We start from the raw sequence: 10,984 nt of genomic DNA, 5'->3' as shown, positions 1-10,984 counted from the left end.
TCGAGGTCTTCACTCGAACAAAGCGGCCCAACTAGCCTCGATCCCGATCTTCGTTGATGTTCGAGAACGGGGCCTTACTGGTCCGACGAGCAAGCTTGATTAGTCCCTCTCGATAAAGTCGGGGACTATATAAGTGCATGAGATGGTCGAGGGTGAAGGGATACCCCTCGATCTTGCTTACGAAAAAACGGAGGAGAATTACTATCCTCCAAAAAGAAGGGTAAATTTGACCAAGGGTCACTTCGTACCTCTTACAGAAGGCAATAATGACCGGGTCTAAGGGACCCAACGTGAAGGGATAAGTGTAAACAGTTAAAAGTCCCTCCACGTGGGTAGTGATGGCTTCCTCAGGCTTGGGGACCACTACGTGCTTATTAGCCCACTTGCAATCTTTCTTGACCTCGAAGAGGGCGTCCTCGGTGATCGAGCAAATATATCTTGAGACCGGCTCACACCGACCCGGTACCGAGGAGGGATTCTCGATCTTGAAATCAGCACCGGTCGGGCCCCCCCGGGGATGAACATTTTCAGAGGAGGTTCCGGTGCCGGTTCCTCGGTAGCAGCAGACGAAACATTTTCCTCAACAGCCGGTCGCGAGGCAGAGGGAGTTTCTTTTTGGGGAACAGATTTTGAAGTTTTCGCCATTTCTTTGATAAATAAAGAAAAGAGAGGGAGTTAAAAGATTAAGCTTAATGGTTTGGGATAAAAATAGAGCTGAAGTTCTTATAAAAAGATTTCAGAATAGCAAGAAATTTAATGCTTGGAAGCGTTGAAATTTCTAAAGGTACGAGGTCAGAGGGTTTGAAAGTAAAGTTTGAATGAACTAATGAGGGGATATTTATAATTTTCAAATGACGGTTCAAAGCCAGGAGTGGCCGACCAGCAACTGATGAGCATTTAATGTCATTAAGACGTGATTGACGAGATATTTCGTTCATTTTGTCGTTTCTGACACGGAGTATCGAGGTTAGAATCGGAAGCTCATATCATTTCTCATCGTTTACTCTCTGAAAAATGAGGGAACTATCTATATACGGTCGAAATCAGGCTCGACTATTGCATGACAGATCGGGCTCCGAACGTAAGGGATTGAAGATCAACCCCGAGTCTCATCAAACCAGAATACGAGTTCATAATGTCCGTCCTCGAGAACATTGAGTCCATGATCCCGGAATCACCCCTGATCCCGAATAAGCTCGAGGAAACATTGTCGGTATAACCAACAGAAGACCGAAATAATGGAAGGTCAAAATATCCGTAACCGGTCGGATATCACGGCGAAAATCTCGGCACGTATCAATAAGGAACCGGCAAATCAACAAACCAGGAGATTCTTATCTTCTATAGAATTGTACCTAAAGTATGACTCCCCTACTATATAAAGGGGGTCTGATTACTTGTAAAACACATTGTAACACGCATCCCAAAGCAATATATTATTATTCTCCTTAAGTTCTTATTATTCTCTTGTTGTTCTGTTCTGATACCAATCAAAGCACTTTTGGCTCGAGGGTGACTAACCTTCCAAGGCTAAGATTATTCAACTTGTGTGGTTTGCATTTACTTTCTCATTGCTTATTTCAATTATAATCTGATTTATCGTTTTGTGTCAAGTTAAATCATGTATCCTTAAAACCACATACAAATTTAATTGTTATCCAATTTTTAGGGTAAACAAACATACTACAGAAAAAGTATATATTTTAGTCACAAAAATTTCATATTTAGCTAAAATATACTTCAAGCTATATATTGTTGTATTCGTATAATTTAATATGTTGTAATAATAAGTTACCTGTTTGATTTTTTAGATTACTAACTCTATTTATCGTGAGCAATTTGACGAACAGGTGATAAAGCCCTAATAATTGTACTCGCATTAGCCACATTATAAACAAAATCACAGCTCATTTTGTACGTACAAGGACAAAAAGAGAACTACTAGTACTCCATATGTAACATTGATCAACGAGCTCTTTTTTCCCTTTTTTTTTCTTTGTCCAGTGGATTCAAACTAGAAAAAACATCATAAAGATACAAGGGGTCTGTCCCCTAGGCTTGGCAAGAAAGGGTAGCTGCTTCCTCCTCAATTATTCTTAGCATGTGGTGGACTGCACCTGCTATGTCATCTGCTGAGTTTAGTTGGCAACCTTCTTCCACCTGCCATTTTTTTTAAAACAATAATAATAAGAGGGTTCCTTTCAATTTCATAGAAAATATTCAGTTTTTGAAAAATTTCCTAATCACAAGTACTAAAAGACAACTATGACTTTACTAAGAAACGCCATACAAGAATTGCAAAGAAACACCCTTTCTGACCCATCATTACCTTCTGAAATTAGTAAAAAGTAGTATACCTTTTTAAATTCCCAAAATACCCTAGAAAAAATAAGTTGATATGCAGGCTATTGCGACAATCTATGGCTCATATTTTCATGCCTAAAGTACCTGTGCTATTGTGTAAAGTAGATTCTTGCAAGCTGTGGTCATTTTCTTTCAGAAATTTTCATGTAAAAGAAAAGAGAAAAAGAAATGTTTAATGAACAGAGGAAATGACTGTTTTTAAATTTTAACGTACCTTAGCACTGATAGAATATAGAACCAATGGATCTAAGGTGGTGACATTGAGGTGTAGTACGCTAAGGTACAATGACGGAAAGGCAGCTACCAATTTGGAGAGCTGTCGAAATCTTCTTCTTGAGAGGATTCTAACGTTTGCATGAGCTTCAATGAGAGTCACTTCTATGTCTGCAATTGCTGCCTTGCTCTTTGATGTGTATTTGCTTGGTAACTGAGAACATGTGTACTGTGGATATGAGAAAAATTGAGCAAATGGTGTCGGAAAATACTTGCCGGTGGCAGCCACGGCATCACCGGCAATGGTGGTTTCGCTTGGTCCCTCACCATCTCCACCACCTTGTTGTAATAGTAGAAATTTTTGAGCTTCTAGAGATTGTAGAATGTGTTCCAATTCTTTTACAAATTCAATTGCACCACCAACTATTGAGGCCTGGTCACCCTGAATCACATAATATTTGTTAAAGTCTCAATTCTAAAAAAATTAAAGTCAAATATATAAGATAACAATGCACATACAATTGTATCGTTTTCAAAACTAATACCTATAAGATATATATTCTTATAATGAGGATATATCTTAATCAAAGGTGATGTGTATGTTACTACATTAATAAATTCACAAAGATGATTGGATTTCAAGTTGTTAAAATGACTAATGTAGGGACTTTAGAAAATTGAATGCAAAGCGTTATATTCCGTTATCCAATTTTTTTCAACCTCTTTTTCGTCGAATCCTCGACATAACTTTTTCCTGTTTGTACCTAAAAGGAAAAAAGAAAAAAACAATGAAAGAAAAACATAAACCCCACACCAACCCACAAAAACAACAGAAAAAAGGAAAAAAGCCTTTGATGTGCTGATTTTTTGTAATAGAGGGACCAAGGCTAACAGTTTCATTTGCATAGGGCTCATAATTCGAGGAGGAATGAAGAGAATAGGGCTATGTTAGTGCAGTCATTTCAAACGAAGCAAAAACTTTATACTGCTAATTTGCAGAATAAAAAACAGTGTACATACAGATTCAAAAAGCTTTTACCATCATGCAAAATAAAGTAGTAAAAATGTTGTCAAAACTCATACTAGTAATTCTTACGTAAATTAAAATTTAAAAATTCTCTTCCATACCAAGATTATTAGTATGATATTGAGAAACAGTGAATAAGAAAGAAAGAGTAATACTACATACCCTTTGAACATAGGATTCAGGCATGAGTGAACGTAAAACAGCAAGATGTTCATTCATCTGTTTCCTCCGATTTCTCTCAACAGCAATGTGAGTCATTCTCTGATTCTCAGCTTCCTCTTTATTCTTACAAACTTTAGGTCTCCTCCTCCTCTTTTTCCGGCCGCCGCCTTGCGCCACCGCCAAATTCTTCTCCCTACGTGTGGTAGTAGTAGTAGTAGTTTCCGGCACGGAGGCAGTGGAATACTGTTGCTCATGACCATAAAAATCTTGAGGTAATGTTAATAAGCCATTTTCATGGTGCAAAAGTAAGGTACCAGAAGCAGCATTTTCAGAACTAGAGGGGTCAAGATTGTTGCTGGTAAAAGGGGTGGCAGAGATTGTATCGTAGATGATGAAGTTAAGAAGTTCATTGGAAGAAAGTGCTTCTAAAGCCATTCTTCTTTTCTATTTTGTTGTGATTTTATCTTTTGTGTTTGCTTTGTAAAAGGGTTTTGTATGTCTTTTTGAGTACCCCGATGAACCCCTTGACTTGTTTCTTGTAATCTATTTGTATGGAGTAAAATACTTCAATTATTTTATAGTGATACCCCCGTGTTCTTGAACTAGCATGTGTAAGAGAGAGACAGATTTTAGCTGATTCTTTTTAAAAAAAAAATTATTTTTCCATTCACTTAGCTTTTTCAGGCAGAAAAGCTCATTTTGGTATGCCCTCACATGCATTATATCCTTCATTTTTTTTAATGCTTCTTTAAGTACTCTTAAAATTAAGGGAACTATCTTTGGTAATGTAATTGGAGAAATTAGACACATTCAAGATACAGGCCGCATACATGATTAAACGAAACACAAATTAAAGCAAACATGCATCTTTGGATTAAAATTACAGAAGTTTTATATTGTTTCCTTGTTAAAGATGTGAAGATTCGCTTTCCCCCTGAATCTTAGCAATATTCATATATATTATGACAAGCGCTTTCCAAAATTATTATCTCACTTAAATTCTTCTCAAACAAAAATTTCCAATATGTCAAACGCTAAAAATTTCATGCAAAATTCAAGTTCATGCAGAATTTCAACTTCTTAATATTCTTTTTTGGCTTCAATTTCAAATCCTAATAATAAAAATAATAAATCTTACCAACTCCCATTTACTAACAGAATCTTGTTTATAATTAGAATTTTAACCCAAGTAGACCAGATCTTTTCTTGTTAATTATTGCCTTCCACACACACGCTCAAACACACATACACACACAGAATACATACATAGAGACACATAACTTTAAGTCATATAATGGTGTGATGTTTTGGTTCCTAACTTTTCATAGAAGATGTCAAAACATAGTGCCAGAGTGTCTGCAAAGGAAGGGGGTCCAAGGTTGAGGGGACCCAGGATCTAGATTGAGATCGATATGCATAAAAACAACACCACAAGCTGTGCAAAAGCTACCCTTTCACGTTCTTACTTTATTTTTTAGCTTTTCTTTTTTCCCTTCGAGAATTGGAATGACTGGCTCCCTTTCACCGCTATCTCTAGCTCTCTCCTCTGCTTTCTACCCACTAATCCAATTTTCCCCAGATGATACACGTATATATCCCTCTCCGAGCTTTGCTTTTTTCTTGTGGCTTTCACGTCTTTAATTAATTTAAAAATATTTATTCCTGCCTACCTCGATACAAGAAGAGCAACTGCATATAATATTAAAAGGTGGGTAAAAAAAACTGATTCCCACTTAATTAAACATCTCCTCTCATGCTTTCAATGGGAAATGTCATTCACATTTTTCCATTTAACCTATACGTGAAATGCTCAGAGTTTTATCCTTTTGTTGTTTATAATGGTTTCCCCTATGGCATTAAGGTTAGGGCTAGTATTGGAGGGTTTTTTTTTTTTGGGGGGGGGGGGGGTGTTGGTGTTTGGGGGGGGGGGGGGTAGGCGTTTGGACATATATAGTGTTATTTAGGTTCTGAAACGAACTTCATAGAAATAGTAGGGTTAAGCTTAAAAGTTAGCATAAATTACAATTAGTGTTCTTAGGGTACTTTGGTAAGATGAATAAGCAAAAATAATCCTGGGATAAAAATTTAGTACCGCCTTATCCTTGTTTGATTAGTAATTCTGGGATGTTATTCCAAAATTAAAAATAGTACTGAGATAACTTATACATGTCAGATGGTGGAATAATAATCTCAAAATAAGTTATCCCAATATAAAGCAATAAAATTGAAAATCTCAAAATTAATACAACATATCAAATAATAATTAAAATAATATTAGTATAACTAATCTTAGTATAACTAATCCTAATATAACTATTTTCAGCTTGTCTTCAAACCAAACGATCCCTCAAAGGTCACAGCAACAACTTGTAGAAATTGATGTATGGCTTTTCACTATCTAAAGGCAGCTACAACAGTGCTACAAAAAGAAAAATCAGTTTATAACTATATATTCACTAGTAAATCTATCCGTGCGAAGAGAATAAAAATATAGGTAAATATTAATTGTTAGAATTATTATATGAAATCAGGTACATAGTAATTTAAAGTCATCCTTAACACTGACCATTAAATATAATTCTTATTCTAGTATTTTATCTCTAGGAGTAATATTAAAGTTTATGTAATAGCAAAAGTGAGTTTCAACAAAATTTATTGTCAAGAGCATACAATGAATGAGAGTGGAAGTAGTACTCTTTGATCAGTTTCATCTTTTGTATATTCTCCATCGTAATACAATTAATTATTCCTTCTTTGTTTTTTGGTTTTATCATCATTAATCCCTATCAACAACCAAGAAGTTTTCAGCAACCAAGAAGTTTTTTGTTGCTCGTAATACGCAAGGCATGAGAAGATTCTCAGTTAGGTATGTTCTTTGTGCTATTTATGAAGAAAGTCCCCTACTGAAAAATGGGATGGAGAGAAGGATTAGTTCCAACTTTTAATTACTATCATTATTTCCATGATGGTAACGTTCCATCTATTAGAACTGTTGCATTCCTTTTTTCTTAATTTATGATTTATGATTGCAGCGTTACTTCTTCAGTCATAACCTTCCATAATGAGGTGTAAGTTATGAGGTGTGAATTTTTTAAAAATAAGATTAAAAGAAAAAAGTGAAATAAAAAGTCAAAAAAAGGAGAATAAAGATAAATAGAATCCCTACACAATGAAACACGCCACATTTCTTTATATATATATATATATATATATATATATATATATATATATATATATATATATATATATATATATATATATATATATAGATTAGCCCTTGTTTTCTCTTTTTTTTTAAAAAAAATTTAAGCACTGAAAATTCTTCAAACACACTGTCATGGACGGCTTTCCAGCCATGCCCCATGACCCCTTGGACGCGCCCCGTGACGTCCTAGCAAGCCTCCCAACGCCTAATGCCACGGTCGGCCCCGTGGTCTCGGCAGCTCCAAGTGACAAGCGCGCATATGCCGTTATCGCCCCACCGATAGCCATCACCAGTGCCCAGCCACAGGCAGATACCAACAGCGCCGCACGCACAGACAACGCCGCGTGCGCCGACCCTGATGCTAAAGACAAAGTTGCTGCCAACGGACTTGTTTCTATTTTGTAGAAGACTAAGTCCTTTTTATTGTAAATATATAATAGTTTTACTGCATTTTCTTTTAGTGTGCTTCTAAAGCTTATTTAGGTCAAGTCATGTAACTTTGGTTTATTTCTTTTAAGCATTATTAAGGGGGACCAAGCAATCAAACTTTCTAGCAAGCAAACAATTCTCTGTACTGGTGTCTCTTCCCCCCGACACCGTGTTATTTTTTTGTAATAGCTTTCATTCAATACAATCAAGCTTTCTTTCATTCTCAATTCTCTTTTCTGCTCTCTCTCAATTGCTCATGACATTGGTTTTCCCGTACGGCATTGATAATCTAGTCTAGCGTACGGAGAGGACCTCAGTTGGCGGACAGCAACCGTATTGACATCGGTTGTTTAGCCTTACGTCGCTCTTCCAAGGTACTTCAGGAAGGCGCCGCGTAACAGTTGGTATCAGAGCCTAGGCTCGACATCGGACGAGGGATTACATTACAATTACCACCATTTCTGACCATGGTGAATTATGGGGATCGCATCGCGACCCTTGAGGGGACAGTTGAAGCATTTCGGCCCATCGTGGAGATAATGCCTGACATAAAGACCAGCCTAGTGCAAAGGTTGGACGACTTGGACCGCAGACTGGTCCAGGCCGAAGTTGACATAGAAAACATCAGTCGCGACTCTGAAGGAGACCGGCAAACGGCAACCACAGAGGCAACCGAAATATTTGGTAAATTTGAGGCCCTCCAGCAGGAGCGTGCCGAGGATTTAGCCAACAGGGAACAAGAGGCAGACATGGTGACTGCCATGCAAAAAACTATAAACAACTTGACAGGCCAGCTCAACATTGTCAATACTGCTTTACAAGGCTTACTTCGAGGAGGCGGAAACCAATTTGGGGGTGGTGTGAACCTCGCACCTATGGCACAAAAATTGAACATTCCTGAACCAAAGCTATACAGTGGAGCTCGGAATGCCAAAGAAGTGGAAAACTTCATTTTCGACATCGAACAATACTTCGATACCGGGGGAGGCCTAGAAGAAGCTAAGAAGGTAGCAACTACTGCCATGTATCTTCAGAGTGATGCCAAACTCTGGTGGCGGGTGAAATACGAAGCCATAAAGGCTGGTGAAGATGCCCTCGAGACATGGGCAGAACTGAAGGCAGCCATACGCCTACAGTTCATCCCCGAAAATGTTGAGTACAATGCTAGGAGAAAGCTACGGGAGCTCCGCCAGACCAAATCAGTGCGAGATTACGTGCGGGAATTCTCTGCGCTCATGCTGAACATCCGTGACATGGGGGACAAAGACAAACTCTTCACCTTCCTGGAAGGGTTGAAGCCTTATGCCCGCATGGAGTTGCATAGACAAAGGGTAGACACGTTACCTAAGGCGATCCAAGCAGCAGAGTGCCTTGGGGATTATCAAGTCGAAGCTCGGAAGGATAGGCCTCAACAGCCTGTCCGAGGAGGATACAAAGGGGGCCAGCCAAACACTAGTGGCCCTAGCAGAAGTGGAGGAGACCAGAGTGCACCCAAATATAAGGCTCCCTCTTCAGGCAGTACTAGTGCTGCATCTAACAACAATGATCGGGGGAGGAAGCCCCCCTCAGGATGCCGTCATTGCGGCGGACCACATTGGAATAATGAATGCCCACATGCACAGATGAATGCCTATCAAGCTTTTGAGGATGGGACGGACGACGACGCCAATGATGCGGACCAGACCGAACCAGTAGGTGCATTCAATGCAATTGTTGGCTCTATTTCTGAGCCCTTAGTGGGAACCAGTGCTGGTATCCGCAAGAAGAAGTCCCCTGTCCAATCGCCAAGAAAGGAAAAAAGAAGGCGAATGAGAGGACTCCTCCTCATCAAGAGAGGACCTTAATGTTCGTCGACATGAAGGTAAATGGCAAGCCCATTCGGGCAATGATAGACACAGGTGGTAACCACAAGTACTTAGCCTCGACTCAGGTGGAGCGCCTTGGACTAGTTGTAGGAAAAGGCAAAGGTCGTGTGAAGGCTATCAACTCACCACCTCAGCTAGTGTGTGGAATAGCCAAAGAAGTACCAGTGAAGCTTGGCCCTTATGAAGGAAAGTTCAACCTGCGCGTAGCGATCATAGATGACTTCGAGTTAATAGTGGGGTTGGAATTCCTGAGACAGACCAACACCATGCCCGTACTGTATGCAGACATGCTACTGATGATGGGAGCAAATGGGTCCAAGCCCTGCATCATTCCGTGCATGTCAAAGAAGATGGCCGCCGAGAACATCTCGGCCTTGCAGTTGAAGAAGGGGGTCAAAAGACATGAACCCACGTTCCTGGCTACCCTTTGCATGGAAGATATAGAATTCTCCTCGGGTCCCATTCCTGCACCCTTGAAGGAGCTGCTACTGGAATTTGAAGACATAATGCCACAAAACATGCCAAAGCGACTCCCGCCTAGGCGCACTGTGGACCATGAGATTGAGTTGGTGCCGGGTGCGAAGCCACCTACCCGGGCGCCATACAGAATGTCACAACCCGAACTCACCGAGCTTCGAAGACAATTGACGAAAATGTTAGACACAGGGATCATCGTGCCCTCCAAGTCCCCATATAGGTCCCCTGTGCTATTCCAAAAGAAACATGATGGCAGTTTACGACTCTGTGTGGATTATCGGGCTCTAAACAAAACCATCGTGAAGAACAAGTACCCTATTCCGCTAATGGCGGATTTGTTCGACAAAACTGGGTGGTGCGACGGTATTCACCAAAATAGACCTGAGGACGGGTTATTGGCAAGTTCGGATTGCAGAGGGTGATGAACACAAGACGACCTGCGTGACGAGATATGGGTCGTTCGACTTCCTGGTTATGCCATTCGGCTTGACTAATGCGCCAGCCACATTTTGCACCCTAATGAACCAAGTTTTCCGAGAATACATTGACGAATTCGTCATGGTCTATTTGGATGACATTGTGGTATATAGCCAAACACTGGAAGAACACCTGGAGCATTTGCGGAAGGTCCTAGTCCGATTGCGGGAGCACGAACTATATGCGAAGCTATCCAAGTGCTCATTTGCTCAGAAACAAATTGACTTCCTCGGACATGTCATCGAGGAAGTGCGGATCAAGATGGACCAACAGAAGATTCAGGCCATCACAGAATGGCCGCCGCCTAAGGATATCCACGCCTTGAGGTCGTTCCTTGGCCTATGCAACTTCTATCGACGTTTTGTGAAAAGTTACTCCCTCATTGCAGTGCCGCTGACATAACTTCTCAAAAAGGTCACACCTTGGGATTGGGGTCCCAAGCGAGCAGAGGCCTTCAACGCATTAAAAATGGCCATGTCCAGTAGCCCCGTTTTGGCCCTCCCTGACTTGGCCAAGCCATTTGAGGTACAAACAGATGCCTCTGACTATGCACTTGGTGGAGTCTTACTACAAGAAGGGCATCCCGTAGCATACGAGAGCCGGAAACTGAAAGATGCAGAGCAGCGCTATGCCGCCACGAAAAAGAATTATTGGCTGTCGTTCATTGCTTACGCCTTTGGAGGCATTATCTACTGGGAACCCCGTTCGTGGTCAAGACAGACAACACAGTTGTTAGCCATTTCATGACCCAGCCAAAGTTGAATA

General features: G+C 40.2%; 1 protein-coding gene across 1 annotated transcript; it reads right to left on the bottom strand.

The window, feature by feature from the left end:
* Positions 1-1,932: 1,932 nt before the first annotated feature.
* On the bottom strand, positions 1,933-4,330 carry LOC107799728 (transcription factor bHLH71). The gene is made up of 3 exons (XM_016622868.2): positions 3,767-4,330; positions 2,579-3,019; positions 1,933-2,160 (listed from the first exon to the last, which is right to left on the bottom strand). Exons 1-3 carry the CDS (start codon positions 4,199-4,201, stop codon positions 2,053-2,055), a joined length of 984 nt encoding a protein of 327 aa, XP_016478354.1. The 5' UTR covers positions 4,202-4,330; the 3' UTR covers positions 1,933-2,052.
* Between the last annotated feature and the right edge of the window lie 6,654 nt (positions 4,331-10,984).

This window comes from Nicotiana tabacum, chromosome 23 (genome assembly GCF_000715075.1).
Source record: "Nicotiana tabacum cultivar K326 chromosome 23, ASM71507v2, whole genome shotgun sequence".
Classification (NCBI taxonomy): Eukaryota; Viridiplantae; Streptophyta; class Magnoliopsida; order Solanales; family Solanaceae; genus Nicotiana; species Nicotiana tabacum.
This window is presented reverse-complemented; position numbering and strand designations above follow the sequence as displayed.

Excerpts from the sequence above, each read along its gene's own strand:
- LOC107799728 (XM_016622868.2), bottom strand. The coding sequence starts at position 4,201 with ATGGCTTTAGAAGCACTTTCTTCCAATGAACTTCTTAACTTCATCATC. Across the intron at positions 3,020-3,766 it reads CTGAATCCTATGTTCAAAGG|GGTGACCAGGCCTCAATAGT; the intron begins GTATGTAGTATT and ends TATGTGATTCAG. Across the intron at positions 2,161-2,578 it reads TATATTCTATCAGTGCTAAG|GTGGAAGAAGGTTGCCAACT; the intron begins GTACGTTAAAAT and ends AAAAAATGGCAG.